Raw genomic sequence first — 18,995 nt, 5'->3', positions numbered from 1 at the left:
TTGACAGACAGAGATCCCAAGTAGGCAGAGAGGCAGGCAGCAGAGAGAGAGGAAGGGAAGCAGGCTCCCTGCTGAGCAGAGAGCCTGACAAGGGGCTCAATCCCAGGACCCTGAGATCATGACCCGAGCCGAAGGCAGAGGCTTTAACTCACTGAGCCACCCAGGTGCCCCAAAGCCCACTGAGCCTCCCAGGAGCCCCAAAGATTTGTATAATTTTAATAAAGAAGACTTTAAATTGTTCTTCCCATACTGTTACTCAAAGGCTATGTTTAAAGGGTTATGAAGACAGGTTTGGCAAAGGGACCCCCAAAATCTCAAAGCAAAGGATGAGAAACGTGATAGAAGACACAGGTAGATGTGGGGTTAGTCCCTTTACAAAATCTCACTCTGTTATGTCACAGGACAGTGCAGTTTGCAATGTGCTTTCACACACATCTCATGAAGCCTTGTAACAATCCCAGAAAGGCGACAAGTGTGTATGTTATTATTTCCATTAAATAGATGTGAATAATGAGACTCCTTAGATAAGAAACCTGACTTGTCAAAGACAACACCAATTAGCACATGGCAGAGCTGAGACTTGAATTGAATCAAAGTCTTCAAACTCCTTGTTTGTTGTGTAACCCCTGACACCATGAACTCTTAGATGTAAGTAGATACGGTCATCCGTGCACGGTGGGGCCTTGGCTGAGCCTTTGAGGCCCTCCCCAGGTAAGCGCCTCCCCAGCACCAAGTAAACACCAAACTGTTTACTTGGTGCTCCTTTGTCCTGTGTGCTCTCCTCAAGATATTACCAAATCGAAGTAAACGGGAGGTGGAGGGGAAGGGCGGTGGTGACGGACTGGTTCAGTTACTGGAGCATCTGTCTTTGGCCCAGGTCATGATCCCAGGGTTGTGGGAGTAAGCCAGGGTCCTGGGATGGAGACAGGTGTTGGGCTCCTTGCTCAATGGGAAGCCTGCTTCTCTGCTTCTCCCTCTGCCTCTGCTCCCCACCCGTACCGCCTCACTCTCTCTGTGCTCACTCTCTCTCACATAAAGAAATTTTAAAATCTTAAGAAAAAAAAAAAAGCATAGGTAAACAGGAAGGGATACTTGGTGGTCTTAGAAAAAGACACTGATTTGGGATGCTTAGGTTGTATTCAGAAGGAAGGCAAGCCAGCCATAGTCTCTATACTTTATTTTCTGTTACCTTCTAAGTGATGGATGCCAACCCTGGAATGTGTCATGGGAGAGGTTTAGCTGCCTTCATTTTACATTCTGCTAGACTCAACAAATGTTTCTCCTGTGACAATGCCGCTGCATGTATTAACGTGTGGACCATTTCAGTCTCCATTTTGTGCACAAGGAAGGAGAGGCATGGAGAAGGTGAAATGCCTTGCCTGAGGTTGTATAGTTGGTGACAGAACTGGGATACGAGCCCTTTTCGTATGACTTCCAATCTTGCGCTTTTGACTGTTAGGGCTACTATACAGCATGGTGGACTAGTCTGTATTCTTGTCCTCAAGGCTCCTGTCTGGGAGCTGTCCATTGTTTTTGGACATGCTAATGATATTGAAGAAAGACACAAAGGATTCATTACAGGATACCACCAAGTGGACGATGGAAGAACCAGCTATAGTTTATTAACTTTCCAATTTGAAATGATATTGGCCCAAAAAGCTTAGCCAAAAAGAGGCAAGGACATATGGAGAAGTTCCCCTGTCTTTTATTCTCTAGGTGAAAGGAAGGGACGGGTTGTTTATATGGAAGGATTGTAGACCTCCTGCCTCTTAGTTCCTTCCCCCGGTTGTTGGTACCCTCAGCACTGGCCACGGGACTCCAAACATTGTCAGACCACCACACAGAGAACAGTGTGATGAAAATCTCCCTCTTGCAGCAGCTTACTTCTGTTGACACAGATCAGCAGAACTCCATCACACATTCTGATCTCACACCCGACAGAAATCCCAAGTATTGCCTCGTCATTGGTTCAGTCCCTACAGAAACATGTTCTTTTACCTACGAGGGACTATTGTTGAGCATATCACTTGTTACAGTATACATTTGCTTCTTTATGAAGACAGGAATATCAGTACAGGGACTGGTTTGTACGGATCTTCCAATCCCAGCAGTTTATAAACTAATTATATTCCTTTCTTTGCACTGGCTGGTAGGAAGCTCCGAGCCAGATTTGCAGCACTCCGCCTGCCCCTATCCAGCTGCAGGACATTATGGTCTTTGTCCTCTCTGTCATCCTAACACTCAACTTCATCTTAACTTTCTGAATGCTTTGGAGTTTCCATTTAAAAAAAAAAAAAAAAAATCTTGCGGCGCCTGCGTGGCTTGGTCGTTAAGTGTCTACCTTCTGCTCAGGTCATGATCCCAGGGTCCTGGGATCGAGCCCCGCATTGGGCTCTCTGCTCAGCAGGAGGCCTGCTTCTCTCTTTCCCAGTTCCCCTGTTTGTGCTCCCTCTCTCGCTGTGTCTCTCTCTGTCAAATGAATTAAAAAAAAAAAAAATCTTAAAAAAAGTAATCTTAAACTCTAATGCATCTCAAACTTTATTATGTATCAGAATTCCCTGGAGGGTTTGTTAAAACACAGATTGCTGGGCCTTCCTGCTGAGTTTTCTGACTCAGCAGGTCTAGAGTGAGGTCCAAGATTCTGCCTTTCTAGCAGGTTTCCCGGTGATGCCGCCGTGGCTGGTCTGGGGACCACTTAGGGAACTGGCTACAGTATCCTTTCTTTTTAAGCGACTTCATGTCCTTTTTGGAATGAGGCAAGGTAAAAATTAATAGACGATGATTAAATAGATAAGAAAATGGAAAGCTCTCTCACTGTCCACCAGGGCCCTTGAATTTTTTGATCCTGGTCCAAAGGATTATACATATCCTTGTGAAATGCGGTCTTACTAGATTAGCCTCATTATGCCAATTTGTCTGGCTCTTTTTGGATCCTCATTCTTTCATCCAAAAAACTGGCTCTTCCTCCCGAATTTGTTACTGGCGTGGTTATCACGCTGCTAACGCCTCTACCCAAATTGCGAACAAAAATAGAGGTTGTCACGTTCTTGGTGACTTAGGGTTTTTATGAAGATCATGAAAGATGTCATGGGACAGAGTCTAAAATATAGAACCAACCGACATGCTTTAAGTCTCTGGAAATCATGAGCTCCTGCGTTCTCTGAAACATGTCCAACACCCTTTGAATTCACGTGTAACCAGTACTCACTCAGTGAGACCATGTTCTTTCGTAGGACTTTGTGACAGCTGGAGCGCTCCCCCCACCAGAAACTGACAGATATGTGGAAACCCCCATTCTAGTTTCTCTGATGATGGGGCATGGGGACAAAAGGAATTATTTGGGGGCGCCTGGGTGGCTCAATGGGTTAAGCCTCTGCCTTCAGCTCAGGTCATGATTTCAGGGTCCTGGGATCGAGTCCTGCACTGGGCTCTCTGATCAGCAGGGAGCCTGCTTCCCTCTCTCTCCGCCTGCCTCTCTGCCTACTTGTGATCTCTGTCTGTCAAATAAATAAACAAAATCTTTAGAAAAAAAATTATTTGTGGCTAGAGAACAGTTTGGAGATACTTATTACATAGCAGGCATGGCGTTACGTGTTTTAGAAGCATGATTTTTACAACAATAAAAACAATACTAGGGGATCGCTCATATTACAACATTTTACAGGAACAAAACCAAGGTACATTGAGGTTCTCGAAACCAAGGTGCGAAACCAAATAATGTGAGTCCAGGGCTATGCTTTTGGCTACTGGCCTTTGCTTCTTGAGAGAGCATCACTCAGATTTCCCAGCTCCTTGATTCATCTGTCCCATGGAGCCCTTCCTACCTCCCGAGCGTATCCTAAGGCTTGGCTCCCCGGAGTGAACAGGGGCCCTCGAAACTATAAAAGCTGCTTATAGTACGGCGTGATGGGTGACTTTATAGAGGATAGGCAAGAGGGCTCACACAGCCACCAGACATAGGCTGTCCCACAAGATCACCATGAAGTCAGAACACTGACCCCCAGCAAAGAGTCACCCAGGAATTGTCCTGGTGGTCCTCCGCTACCACTGAAGCTAAATGTCGATCCGTAGCGTTAGCCCTCTGGCCCCCTCTCCCGTGAGCTGCTGGAAGTCCTTGAGCCTCCATTTGCTCATCTCCGAAATGGGGTAGCAACGTGCTCACCGTGCAGGGTGCTGGTGTGGACGGTGTATGACAGGGCTTGTGACACAGAGCACCTCACGCACGGTGAAAGACTCAATAAACGTGAGCTGCTGGCATTGTCACTCTCTCTCCTCCACCATCACGACACAAAGAAGGTGTCACAGGTCAGCTTTCCTGGGAAGCAGCCTCTGAGCCCAAGATTTGCAGGCAAGGAGGTGTGAAGGGGAGAGCTCTAGAAACAATACCTGTGCGCTCCTGAGGGCACCCGGCTGAGTAGAGAAAGAAAGTTCGACACTGATGTGGTAGTAAAAAAGACTCAGTTTATCCACAGAAAGTTCCAGAGCTAGGATGGCCCCTCATGTCTTCATGAATCAAGGCCAGGGGACAAGGCCTTCATACCCTCACATCAGCTAGTCCCGGATAAGAGCTGCCCCCCCACCGCCCCGGGGAAAGAGCACAGGGGCACAGCCGGGAGGGGTTGGCCACCATCACTCCAGGGCCTGGATCCTTAGAGGGGTTCTGGGTGGTGTACCCAATATCCGCTGTAAGACAGAAGGCACCTTCTTCCTTTTCTAGGTTTTATTCCCTTGTGGGCACAGAGCAGCTGTCACTGATGGTACATATTTATGGAGCTTTGTATGGTGGCCCCTGAGGAGGAAAGGTCCAGAGGTTTTATAACCAATGGAAGAAAAGAGAGTGAGATCTTTAAGCCAGGACCTGAGAAAATAAGAGGAAAGGGAAAGGCAGGAATTGAAGGGACCAAAACACCAAGGAAGGAACAGACACTAAGAAAAACAAGAAAGGGAAAGGCAGATGGATTGTCAGAATACTTGGGAAGGTTCCCGAAAAATAGTAGGAGTTCGGGGCTTGCTGTGGGTCTGTGGGAGGTCGGAGGTCACAGAATGCTGGGAGGGACGTGGCCGTGGAGGAGAACACTGTCAGACTCCAGGTGGGAAGTGTGGAATTCCCTTGGCTTGGGGAGTGTCCAAGGGCGCCTCGGCCAGCTCCCAGAACACCAGGAGGGCCAGCCGTGAGGCTGTGCTCCAAGCACAAGCCACTCCCGGAGGGGGAGGTGCGCCCTCTTTACACTGCACTTCTCCCGCTGCTCTGTGTTCATCAAAGTATTTAACTCCCAGTCCAAGCGGGGGCAAAGAAGCAGGTGTCTGATCATTCCCTCATCTCCCCAGTGCTGCCAGTTCTGTTTTTGTTTCTTCATCTCAGCAGATAACTTGAGAAAGCCCAGGACAATAGGCCTTGATCTCAGAAAATCTGGCTTCCAAATTCTTTTTTTCTTTCTGGGTTTGTGTAAGCACCCATTCTGTTATCTCAAGACTGATAGCAATCTGTTAGGGGAGGGGGAAAAACACTCATTGTCTAAAACAAGGACACCTTTTATGCAGATTTCAAACGAGGCCTCTCATTGGAGAGAAGCCACAATTGTCCTGGATGGACCTCAGGAGGGAGAAGCCACCTGTGTTCCATCAGCGGTGGCAAGGTTGGAAGTAATGCTCAGACATCGCTGGCCTGTGGTTCCTGACACGGGCTCCACGTGACCTTGCCCACCCTCTCTAACCACTGTTTCCAGATAAACAGACCACTGTGGCCATGTGAGACCTAACAGAGCTCCCCAGCACTTTTGATATCCTTTGTAATCAATCTACCATTTTGCTTATGAAGTCAATAACACTGTTGTTGCTCCCCCCCAGATCCTGATCCACAAATTATAGATGATGACGAGGCAGCGTAGTCTGGGCTAGAGTTGTACATGTCTGGTTCATTCCCTCTGAGAGAGGAAATATATTCCAACCCTATGTCCAAGTTAGTATTCAAAACCTACTTCAGTAGTATTCCAAAAATGGAACCAAATGGCCAGTGATTGAAAATCGAAATATCAAGAGCCAGCTTTCAACAGAAACACAAAAGCATGGTACTGATGGATCCAAAACAAGCTCTCCTTGATGCCAAGACCCCTTGATTTCTGGACCTGGAGTCCCTCCTTTACTCTCCGCTTCTCCTGGGGACACAGCAGGTATTTGTTCCTGAGAAGGTTCCTAAAAAGGTTAAAATCTCCGTGTTCCGTAGTTAGATGTTGATGGAGTCTCTGACTTCAAACAGGCGTCTGGCAGTGGTTGCTTATGTAGAACATTCAATCTAATTCAGCAGCCCCTCCACAGCTGGGGGCTTGCCTGAATGTTACAGCCATGACGGTGCCGAAGGTGGCTCTCCTTCCCAGGAGTTCAGAGATCAACAAATAAGTGACTACATGGCGTGACACTCCCCAAAACAAGAGACGGTATAGGGGTCATAGCCCGCACAGGGAGGGCGGTTCCTGACTCGCTTTGCCCCGATCCCCATTTGCAGGTGTCCCCTGGGACGTGTCACTTAGGAAGGGGTGTATCCTTTGCTCCTGTTTTCCCAAACTCTTTTGTTTCATCTCCCCTCTCAACGGCAGGGAGAAGGCAGTTGAGAAGGAAGTGTCAGACAGTGCAAAGCGGTTCCTGCTTAACGTCTCACTGGAGACCCACCAGGGTGAGGGCCCCATCGAGAAACAGTCCATTTTGACTTTAACATGACAGTGATCCCCTAAGTCATCACTACTGATAAAAACAGTATTTAGTGAAAGAGTTGTTTCAGTACCAAAAGATAAGGTGAAGACTAGAGCAGCAAATTACCCAGCTGAACATTCTGCAGTGGTAGAAAAGTCTAGATCTGTGCTGTCCAACCACTGGCCATATGTGGCTACCAAACACTCGATATGGGGCCAGAGTGATTGAGGAACTGAACTTTTAAGGTTAGCTAATTAATATTTAAATGGGATTAGCCTAAGAAGGAGGTAGTAGCAGAAGCATGACCCTGTGATCCAAGCTCTTCCCTTCCTTCTTGCTGAAGGCGATGACCTCGGGCCGCGCAGCCTGGGCGTGTAAGCTAGTGTAGCAGGCTGGAGGGGGACGGAGAGGATCAAAGTCCTACTTGATTGATGTGCTTCAGGAAGAGCAAAGATTTACTTCTGGAAGATAAAAGAAGAGGCGTGAAAGGTGAGCAGAGATAAATGTGTAAGACTGGAGATCCAAGGGCAGGATTTGAGAGTCCGGGGGAGTCTGAAGAGTAGCGGGGGGCCAGTTTGGAGGTTAGCAGGAGGCCGGGGGGGGGGGGGGGGAATGGAGATGGGGAGAGGAAATTTTCGAGAGGATTTCCTCTGGAGCACAAGTGGATCTAGCTTTGGTGTTTTCCAAAGGACTCCATAGAACCTGACAGGGCTTTGAAATTGTATTGGAAGCTGGGCTTCTGTTGGAGAGTGAACAGACCCAACTACATCAAGGATACAAAAGGGAAGGAGAAGAATAGGAAAAGCAAAGACAATGCTAAAAGAGCAAAAGCAAGAAGTCGAGTCTCCTGCAAGTGCTGTTGGTGGAGCACCGAGAGGTTGGGGCTCTGAGGGAATAAGAAGGTGAAAATTGCCTTTGCTGTTTATCTCCTACGGAAGAGCAGTCCCAGAGGAAAGAGTCCTCTGCAGTCGCACACCGAAGGCTCTCCACGATCTGAAGGCAGAGAAACCCTTCCGGAGGGTGGGCGCGTGACTAACTGCATTTCATGTCCTGGGTTCTGGATGCAGAATGCAGACTCAGAGCTTATTACTAGGTCCCCAGTAGGTACAATGTCAGTGAGTTTAGCGGGGAGGGTAAAAAAGTATCTATTTACAAGATCACTCAGACCAGTCACGGGAATAATATGTAATTAATAGCTCCGCATGAGCTGATGGAACTAGGTGGAGTGTAGACCAATGAAAAACAATTGTTTCTGATCTTAGACAAGGAATAAATAAATAAAAAAGGGAAGTCTAGTAAATAAATAAAATCTTAAAAAACAAAAAAAGGAAAGTCTGTAACTTGATGGAGAGTCTTTTGGAAGAAGCGGGTATGTGGGCTTTGGGAGGAAGGAGAAGGGGCTGTAGAGCACAACAGGCAGCAGAGAAAGCCTCATCCGCGTTCAGTGTAGGACTCAAGGCTGTCGGGGCCAGTGGAGGTGCCCCACTATGGATCTGTCTGCATGAAAGCAGCTAAGCCTTCTGGAGAAAAGAAAAAAAATCATCCTAAGGCAACCATGAGTTGGAGAATATGAGTAAGTCAGGATGAAGCCACCCATGGCAATACAAGGGTGGGCAGGGTGGGCAGGGAGCGGCTCGATTGTGGTGTGAAATCACCCTCACACCCTTCAGTTTGAGTCTAGGACAGAGCAGTGAAAATGGGTATAAAACCCAGGAAGATGAAGCCCTGGGGAGAGAGAAACCTGGCTCAATCAACATCAGCTCTCTTTGTCTAATTAGTTGTGTGATCTTTAGCAAATTCCCTCACTTCTTTGATCCTATGTCTTCATCTGTGAAATGTTCAGTATCCTAGAAATGCCTATGAAACACTTAGCAGAGATACTCAATAAAGGCCATTACGATAATAGCGACGATAAGTAATTAACCAAAGGGTGTTACATTTATTAGCTCAGAACAGCAGGGACATGAATACATAAGGTGGCAGAGGCTGCTTTTAACCTAAGCAGAGGGGCACACCACGCGGGATGGAGAGGATGGGAAACATGGCGGGGTGGCTCCAGGGTGTGGTAGGAGGGGCAGAACAGGGCAAGAAGAGGGGGTCAGAATCAGTGGGGCAACCAGCAGAACTGCCTGTGTCAGGGCAGGAAACCCTGGCACCCATCTGGCAGGTGTGGAAGGGGAAGGTCCTGAGACCTACCAAAGAAGGTAGGAACAGAGTTATGGACATACTATACTGCATATTTTTAAAAAGATGGGTTTTTCCCCCCAGTAGTTTGAAATAATGTATTTACTTTCCAGCTTTACTGAGATGTAACTGACCTATACCATTGCATGAGGGGAAGGTGCACAATGTAACGATGGGTTATTTATGCACATTGGGACATGAGCACCGCCTAAGTCTGGCCAAATACTGTCTCAGCGTCCAGGCTGCTGACGCCTGGGTCCCCGGGTGGACACACGGGACAGGCATGCTTGAGCCAGTCCTCCTGGAGTAACAGTCCCCAGACGCAGCCCACAGGGTTCTCTCTAAGATCCCTGGCCTCCCGCACTCGGTGCTGCGGGATGTCAGTGAACAGAAAACGACAGAGCATCTTGCGAAGTCTGAGACCCCACACTTCCCAGCCAAGGGCAAGTAGTTATGAGAGAATTCAAAAAGCAAATGTCCAGTTTCAAGAGAACAGATGGTATCAAGGACAGGTGAAACCGAACCATCTGAGCTCCGTCGGCATCTCAAGTCTCCCCTCCAAGCCCCACACGCTGGAGAGATGGAGGCCCCTGACAGAGGAAGCTGAGGGGACAGAGGGAAGCTTGAGGCCACACGGGCGTGGACCAGCTGCCGCCTATATTAGGCAAGTCAGTGCTGATGCTATGGTAACTTCTGCAGAAAGCTACACCTAACATTTGGGGGGAAAGTTGGTAATGAATTCGTTCATTCCCCAGACATTTATTGAGTGCCTATTGTTAACCAAGCACCAGGCTTGGTGTTCAACAGTTATATGATAATAGAGCAAGTTTCTAGAACTTCCAGGATTACCAAAGAGATTTAAAAGACAGTGGGCCTCCAAGCTGGAAATATGATATATGTCATTTTTTAAATTGATGCAGTCACTCTGTGCTGAGACTATAAGGTCCCAGGATAGGGAATAGAGCTGGCTTCTCCAGTCCCATCTCTGATTTGTCACGTTTTATGGTGAAGATTGAACTCTCCCATCCTCTGCGGTGGCTACCATTTTGATTAGTTGGTGTGTTTCTCACCCCTGTCTTCTGTTAACTGCCTTCCATTCCTTTCAGAGTATCTACGCACCCCACCCCCCAACACACACATACACACTCACTTCGTGTGTTCCTAGTAGGGCAATCATTATGCTCCATCCCTCAGGGTAGGAGGGTACAAGATGCAAAAGTGGCCAAGCCCGTCATTCCCTTGGGTCAGGCAGAGAGAGAAAGAGAGATCCAGTGTCCAGTATGTGATTCACAAAGGGCCATTAAGATTCCTTCCTTGATATTTGAAAACTGGGAGAAAAAGTTGGGGCTCTGCATTGGGCCTTGCTAACCTCGCACGAGCCATCTGCAGCAGAAGGCCACCATGTCTCCTAGTCTCAGGAAGGAAGCTCGTTGCAGGAGAAGCCCATGAAGCTACCTTGTGAGGAGAAGACAAAACATGGAAGGGAAGAGGGGAGAGCCTAGAAGGCCAGAGACAACTTCACCATGATGGTTGGCATGACTGAAATAAAGGAAAGAGAAGTCAGAGCAGAAGTGACTGGTCTTCTTTTTGAAGATCTCTGATCTTGGCTCAGCTTCTGGCACACAGTAGGAGCACAGTACATCGTGGCTCCATTTCCTCTCTTGTTCCTTCAGGAATTCATCTGAATCTTCTGGTGTATGTCATGGCACAATGGCACATCCTGTCTGGGCTACTTTTTGTTTGTTTGTCTTTTAAAGATTTTATTGATTTATTTGACAGATAGGATCACAAGTAGGCAGAGATGCAGGCAGAAAGAGAGAGAAGAGGAAGCAGGCTCCCCACTGAGCAGAGAACCCGATGTGGGACTCCATCCCAGGACCCTGAGATCATGACCTGAGCTGAAGGCAGAGGCTTAACCCACTGAGCCACCCAGGCGCCCCCAAGCTACTTTTGACATAAGGATCTTGTACCCTTTGGAGTCTGAATAGGGACTCCATCCAGAAAACTTCATGAAGTATGGAGGGACTTTGTAATGTCCTATTCCTTGTGTCTCCTCCCTACCACTACGACATATTTAACATATACTATGTGACAAGGACTTCGTTCAACAAATATTAAATATATCACCATTGCTAGATACTTTAGATGTATTGTCTCTTTTTACCCTCCCACAAAAAAGTACCCCACAGGTGCTGTAATTATACCCACATTACAGATGAGCAAACTGAGACGATAAAAGCTGAAGACATTTTCCTAAGGTTGGACAGGTTGCTAACACCATCAGATCCAGGATTGGAATTCAGGTCTGTTTCACTTCAGACATTAACTATAACCAAAAAGCATCCTTCCTTTCATCCAGTCTGGTGCGTAGTCAATGGCAGCCCAAGAAATGAATCATGATCATTCCCTTCACAGAAGATAATGATCCTGCATTGGGCTCTGGGGACTACAGCCATTTAGACAAGTCTAGAGTAAAAGGGCCCAATGCTTTCACTTCCCAAGGGGGTTCTGTCTGGGAAAGCACTCTTTAGCACGCTTTTGGCTCCAGAACGATGCCAGAGGGGTGAGGCGTAGCTGAGGGGTCAAGGGTCACTGACAGACCGGGATTGAGGACAGAAGCTGACTGCGTGTTTTCATCAAGAAAATATCACGTTCAAAGATGAAACAGCTCCTTCATTGAAGCACATATTTTGTCTCCTGGGCCTTCAAACATTAAATTTACTCATTTTAATACCGTGGCTCCAACTGATTTTCTGTGTGAGATCACACACAGAGGAATCAAACTAATTTGAGATTACACGCCTGCTGCCCTTTTCCTATGAAGAGGCTCCTCTTGTATCTAATTAAACTTCTTCTTCTATGACAAATGCCAAGGTGCCAAAAAAGATCCCTATTAAGAGAAATGTCAGGAACTTGGGGTCATGGGGGTACCATTCCCCCATGCCTGGAGGAGCTCTGTTGTTAGCGTTGAATGCCAGCGATGGACCCAAAGGTCGTGGGATTTGGGTTCCTCTGAATGAGAGGGAACGAACTCCAGAGGCTGTACTGTTCTGCACCCCAGCTACCTGAGAAATCATGCTGCCTCCCGTGTGGATCAGTCCAGATCCATTCCAGCCCTGGGACTGAGACTCAAAAGCCAGCCCCCTGCTCCCTGGTGCCTGTGTAGTTTGGTAGAACAGCGGGACCAAGGACCAGAGGATGGCATCCAATTCCCACCTGTTTTTTTACAGCTTGAGTGACTGAGGAGGGCAAAGAACCCTTCCTGAATACCCACGGTGTGCAAGGGACAGTCAGCACTGTAGTCTTCCTAACACACCAAAAAGTAAGTGTAATTACCAAAATGAGGATGTGGGCAAGTTGAAAGTGCTCTTTGACTAAGATCACACAGCCATGGTGAGGCAGAGTTCGGGTCTGAACTCAGAACTCTTGTAGCTTCTCACTCTTTCCACCTTAGCTCTGAGTCCCACTTTCTTCTCTTGGAAAGTAAGCTTGATAACCTAATGGGGTTATGAGGGTCCAGTGTAAAATGGAGGACAGCGATGGGCTTTTGTTGCTCCAAAGATGGTGCAAGGAGAGGGTAGGATGAACGTGATTATCAGTCATTGCTTCCTTTGCCCATCACGGGCCACCTGCTATATAATTAAGATCGGGCCGCTATTTATGGGAACCTACTGTATGCCAGATGTTCTATGAGATGTTCTGTACTTCCTTTTTCTATGAAATAGAAGAACCACTGATTCTGGGCTTCCTTTCTTCCTCCAGTTGCTGGGAGGGCAAGAAGTCCGTCCCATTATTGGATGAAAAGCAGACTTGGTCTCTATTCCCAGGCCTCACCAGGGAGGACACAGTTCATGGGCAGACGCGAACTTTCATGAATAAGTAAGATCCCTAAAGTAGCATCTTCATCTCCTTGTCACCAAGCAGGGCTCAGAGTGAGTCAGCACAGAGTCATCCCTTTCTGTCAAATCCTGACATCTCTATCCAACAGAGTGATCCAGAACACCTTGTTCCTACCTCCATGCCAGAGAGGCTCCTGGCTTGGGTACTAGAGACCCTCCAAGCAATTTCTCAGCTTTACAAACGTCATTGTCACTTAACCTCACGTGCTCCACTTGTTTATTTGAATACACATGGGAAAGATGATATTGGCCATGTTTCATTAGATTGGCCGTATCGGTGACACTTTAATGCTGTGCCGTTTGGGGGTATCCTACAGTCAAGTCACTAATGTAGTGATAGCCCAGTGGAGAGAGGAGGGAAGAGGAAGGAACCTGAATGTCCCAGTGGATCCAAGGAGTGGTGACTGTGTTAAATCAGCATGGGCATTCTGCACCAACAGTCCTAGCAATCTGATCTTAAGTAGATCTCTAAAGGGTCCCGTCAGTCAGCAATAAAGGGACATGGGCGTGGTTTAGAAATACAATGGCCATTTTGGGAGGGCGAGATGGCACTGTACCATTTTGAGTCTTAATCATTTATACTTCGATTCAGTCAAATGCAAGCACGGTTCTTTGTATTCCTGATTCCAGGCTTGGTGCCTGTCTGCCTCTCTGTACCCCTGGGTCTCTCAGGCCTTTCTCTGTTGTACCTTTGTCACTGAGTCTTTCTGATTCTCCCAAACGTAAGGAGTCCAGGAACAGGCCGACTTGGATTAGTGGTTGGGGATCATCCCATGTCTCTGAATGTCAGCTTCTCATCTTTAAAATAGAGACAGTGGTACTGATATTGTTGAGTTGTCGTTAGGATAAACTGAAACTAAGTACACAGCAGGGAACTCAGTGTGTGGCTGCTAACAAGTGCTCGGCAAATGTTAGTTCCCTCCCCTAGCCCAATGCGTGCCATTCCTGTGACATGTTAGAGTCCCCCCGTGGGTTGGCTTCCTTTAGTGTGGCCTGCCCTCGGCCCATTTTCAGATCAGCCAATAGAGCCATGACCGGCTGGGACCATTTTTCATCCAACTGCTCTCATTCTAGCAGTTTCATGTGGCCTCTCTCCGTAAATCAGTCTGGGGAAAATAAATGTCCCCAGTCCATTAGTGCCTTTCCATCACAAGCCAATCTGAGCCACAAACCAGACAAGGCTTGTTAATGGCCACTTAAATATATTTCTGCAGCCCAGCCTGGAGACCCTCGGCCTCAAATCCTCCTAGATTCCATCCAAGAGAAGTCTCACTGTAACAAGACTTCTGGCAGCAAAGGCATAGACCTGAACCTTAGCAGTTATGGGGGGGACCATGTACCCTAATCTGCCTAGAAGAATTCTGATCTGTTCCTGCTCCAGAGTAATTATTAATCAGTGCCCTTTTAACACCCCAAAAGTTCCTGTTTGAATTATATACTGTACATGGTAGCTGTGGAAACCAAGAATAATAGTTTAAATAATAATAGCAATCATTTATGAGCCACTTCCTATATGCCAGGCATCACCAAAAAGGTCTTTATACACTGTATCTCATTTCAGCTCCATTACAGCACTGTAAAGGGAGGTGCTATTATCATTTCTATTTTATAGATCAGGAAACTGAAGTTTAGAGAAATAAGCAACATGATCAAGGCCAACCAGCATAGAGGGCAATGTCTGCACCTCAGTCGGATCCCTTTTTCCAGGGCAGTACACCCACCCATCCCCCCACTGCTGGAAGTGCAGGCAGCTCCTGGCTCAGTGGGGCGCCCTAACCCCCACACCCCTTCCAGAGGAATGGAGCTCAAACAGAAGCGTGGCGCAGTGGGGGAGGATTGGGGGGGTTGGGGTGGGTGTGCGTGTGTGGGTGTGCACGCAGGCGCACACAGGGCCACAAAGGCTTCCCCTATTGCTTCAAGGTCAAATTGACTCTATGTACAATCCATGCTCCAGAACTCCTGGTGGGAGCCAGGGGAGACAAAATCCTTGCTTCGCTCCTTCCTTGTCCTGCTTCCCTTGCTCCCATTCTCCTGAGAGCACCCCCTCAATCAACCACTTAAAGAAGCATCTCTGTCTTGGGCTCTGCCTCTAGGGGGCAAGACCCAAGATCTATGGTTAGCAAGTGGCAGGGCTGGGCCTCATGTCTAGGAAGGTCTCCCTCTTCATCATGAAACAAATGTGACAGGACATTGCCTATATTATCTACATGATTTAAATGATGGCCTCCAAGTTATCAGACTGTCAGGAAGTCAGTCATATAGGCGTAGATACAACAACGATGACAACAGCCACAACAACTACAGCCAGTCTCTTTCCTGCATCTGATCCTCTCAACAACATAGGTTCATTGAATTCTCTGCATTTTGCAGTTGAGGCATGGCAAGCTTGGAGAAGCTGAGATGTGTCTGTTGAGGTCACACAGGTAGGAACTGATGGGGCTTGGGTCGACATCCAGATCCTTCTTCTTGTAAAGGCCATGTGCTTTTTCTTCTTGGCCACTTAAATTACTGGCTGTGTAAATTGCTCAGTGAACGGTTGACTAAAGGGGTTCCCCATCAAAGCTGATGCTCTTGTAGCAAATTAGAAGACTCTGCAATCCCTCCCACCCTGCACTCTCCGAAGTGTTTCTTTTTGAGTTGTATTTGACCGTCATAGCTCCAGTTGGGGAGAAAAGCCATATTATTCTGGGAATCACGAGAGAATGTTCTTTAAAGTCAGACATAAAAAGATCAAAGGAACCATATTCCTTGAAGAAAGTAAGGAAAGCAAGCTTGCATGCCAAAGATCCAGAGAGGTAAATCCTATTTCCTGTGGCTCTTCCATGGAGGGAGACAAGATGGAATAAAAGGAAACAGCAGAGCTTTAAGGAGAGACAGACCAAGACTCAAATCTTAACTGTACTGTCTGTGTGATGTTTTTAGCATATTACTCAACATCGCCAAGCCTCAGTTTGCTCTACCATAAAACCTATCACACTGGACCATAAATGAGAGGGGGTAAGCGAAACAAAATATGCATTTCCCTGTACCTCTTCTCTTCCATTGCCATAAAATTTATAGAGTGACCAACTTGGACCTTCATTCCAGGTCTGAGTAATGCTAGTTCAGATGGACTATGCTTTATTCCCAAGGAAACAGCATATCCTATTTGATGATAAGAGGTTCCCATTAAAAATAGAGAGCAGATAAAAGGGGGACCTTCATCCAGGAAGCCATCAGCTGATTCATAAAAATACAGAATGAGTCATCCTGGCTCCCAAGGCTAAACTTACAATCACTAGGCATCTTTGGCCAGCCAATTCTAGCCCAGTGGAGGAGGAAAGGCCCAGAGGGTAATCTTCACAAACCTACTTCAGTCCTTCCTTCCAAAACTGATTAACTCTGCTTCCAGCCTGGGGAAATGAAAATCAGTCTGGGCCCTTTGCAATACTAGATCCCAAATGTTCCCCCATGCCTCGTTGGCTTTCTGAGCTACTGGGGTGGGGAATCTGCAGTGATTCGTGTGTGTGTGTGTGTGTGTGTGTGTGTGTGTGTGTGTCTCCAATAAAGAACAGGCTTGGGCATCTGGCTTTGAAAAGCAATCTCCTGGCTTTCATCTTGACATTTATTATTTCAAAATGCTTCAGTTCCTATCAGTATCTATGTAATTAGCATAAGACTAGAGAACCCAGACCTATTTGTACTGCAAATGATGCTCTTTTCTTTAAAAACTAGCTTCAACATTTTCACTCTCTGAACGTACCCTAAATGGAGAGTCAAAATGAAATACACTCATGCGCACGCAAGCGCGCGCACGCACACACACAGACACACACACGAAATATTTTTGATCTGTGGCTAAGGAAGGAAAATTATCAGTATATAGTTTTAGTTTTACGAAGCAGACATTCTTCCACCAGCAAGTGAAGAAAAATAAGGACTCAACAACCCTGGTCCAAGCGTCTTTTCTCACTCCACTAATCCAGCAATAACTTAGTCCTTCAGCAGTAACTGATATTGGACATACTGTCTGACAAGCAATGCTGGACATTGGGGATTTGTTGGTGAAAAGGGCAGACGTAAGCTCCGTCTTCTGGGACCAATCAGCTTGGTTCATGAGAGTTAACAAAACAGAATTGTACTGGATCCCCCCGTTTGCAAAATCCCCTTCCCTTACCCTGAATTCCCAAGAGTCATGTTTAGAGGCAACTGTGACCCGCTATACGTGTGAGGAATGAGTCAGAGACCAGCGCCCGCTTCTCTTGCCAGCTGCCTTCCAGCCTGGCATGTGAATCCTGCACCTGCTCCCAAAGCAGTGAATGGGAGGAGAATCTCCTTTGCATTTTTCTTGCCTCTGCATATGGTCCCAGAGTCCAGGTTTGGGGTCTAACCTAGGAACAGGTAAGCTGACTGCTGCTTTTAGGAGCAGCATCTCCTGGGGGCTTCAAAAATACAGACATGAGAAAGGGTAAGTCCATCTCACTGTGCAAGGAGCAAATTCCCCTTAGGTGCTTCCCACGCTGCTGCATAAAGAACCAAAAAGTGTTGGGTCCAGTGAATCCTCCTAGAACTTCAGAGAAATGATCCCATAGTGACAGCACGCAGAAAGGCTTAAGCCCTCCAGAGCGAATCCCAGCGGGGAATAACTCTGAAGTTCCCCCAGGAGGAGTGGGGAATGGAAGGACACTCCGATTGCTGAGCTGCGTTTGAGATGGGGACAGTTCTGAGAAGATCGCGGGTTGTTTATTTTTCCACTTTGGAAAAGCACAGAAGAGACGCTGGAAGCACAGGAGATGCTCGTGGGGAAAAGGGGAGCCTTGGCCTCACTCCTCACCGAGCTGAGATGCTCCAGGACCTAACCCCCTGCTTCCCAGTGCCTTTCTCCCAACCAAGGCATCAGAGGGGCAGAGCGCAGGAGTGGGGAGAGAGAACGCACTTCCCCAGCCCTGCACTCTGTTGCTAGCCCCAGCAGAAACCCAGCACAGAGGCTGAAAAGATCGAGTAGCAAATCCTAACCTGGTCAGTTAGTAGCGGCGGCGAGATGTTGGGCAAATCACTGTCTGCGCCCTGGTCTCCTCACCTGAAACAGGGTGTCATGATGGTACCTAACTCATCGGGTCTCAGCAAGTATTAAATAAGATAGCACACGTAAGACTCTAAACACGAAGGCTGGTACACAGTAAGCCGACGGTTATTATTTTTTAACCGTGTTATCAAACTCCCTCTCCTGGCAGCCGGGCTGTCCTACCCCACGGAGAGCCCCCGGAGCGCAATCTTCCAGACCCCGGTGCTGGGCGCCACCATCCACCGCGTTCCTCCCCCGCGCAAGAGCTCACAGTCCCCTCCAGTCACCGCTAGATCCGGCTTGGCGAGGGCGAGGGCCACCTCGCTGCATCCCCCCCAGCGTCAGCTGGCCGCTGGCAGCGGGAGGATCTGAGACCCGGGAAGGGCGCGGAGGAGGCGCCCATGGCCACTCTTCCCCGCGCAGCGGCCCCGCCGAGGCTCCGCCACCCCCGCCCCGGGAACGCCGAGCGCGCAAAGAGAGAAAGCGAGAAAGACGCGGATACTGGACCAGGCTTTGACGCGGATCTTGAGTTCGCCGTCCTGCGGCTCAGGCATGGCCTTCCTGGTGACCCGCAGCTTGTTGAGCCCCCCGAAGCCGGCCAGCACCACGGCGCGCATCTCCTGGGCGTCCCCGAGGCGGTGAGAGCCGCCGCCGCCCTCAGCAGGTTCTTTGCCTGCCTCCTTCTCGATCATTTGCTCCGTCTCCTCCGCCTTCTCCACTCCTTCCTTGGCCATGGCGCACAGGGGCGCGGGGCGCACGGGCTACGGCGGCTGCGGCGCGGTGGGCTCGGGCTCCTCTCCCGCGGGTTCCTCCTGTTGAATGTGGGATGCTCGGCTGTGCAATGGCTGCAGCCTCTGCGAGCCGCGCCAAGGTCCACAGCCTCCGCCGTAATCCTCGCAAGAGCCGCGCCCCCGCCCGCCCCCTCCCGCCCCCGACCCCGCTGCCTGCCTCTCTTCGCTGCCCAAGCGGAACCTTAACTCCAGTCCCAAAGCCAGTCTCAAATCGGGCTCTTGATGGAAGCCCCGGGGCCCAGACTTGCCCAAGACTCGTGGATAAAACACAGAGAGAGGACGCAGTGTCCTCCATGGTGGGCGCAGTACTTTGTTATTTACGGCGCAGGCTCGGCGCCTTGAAATGGACAGAGAGGAATGTCTGGGCCTGGAGGATGCCTCCCGGAGTCG

At 48.5% G+C, this 18,995-nt stretch overlaps 1 protein-coding gene across 1 annotated transcript in view; it reads right to left on the bottom strand.

Moving 5' to 3' along the window:
• Positions 1 to 18,667, bottom strand: part of VAT1L (vesicle amine transport 1 like) — a 133,553-nt gene extending 114,886 nt beyond the window's left edge. The window contains exon 1 of the mRNA XM_059382098.1: positions 18,322 to 18,667. Within this exon, the coding sequence (XP_059238081.1) occupies positions 18,322 to 18,548 (227 nt within the window). The 5' untranslated portion in view covers positions 18,549 to 18,667. The remainder of the gene's footprint in view (positions 1 to 18,321) is intronic.
• Between the last annotated feature and the right edge of the window lie 328 nt (positions 18,668 to 18,995).

This window comes from Mustela nigripes, chromosome 17 (assembly GCF_022355385.1).
Source record: "Mustela nigripes isolate SB6536 chromosome 17, MUSNIG.SB6536, whole genome shotgun sequence".
Lineage (NCBI taxonomy): Eukaryota > Metazoa > Chordata > Mammalia > Carnivora > Mustelidae > Mustela > Mustela nigripes.
The sequence above is the reverse complement of the archived record's forward strand: the minus strand, read 5'-3'. Positions and strand labels throughout refer to the sequence as shown.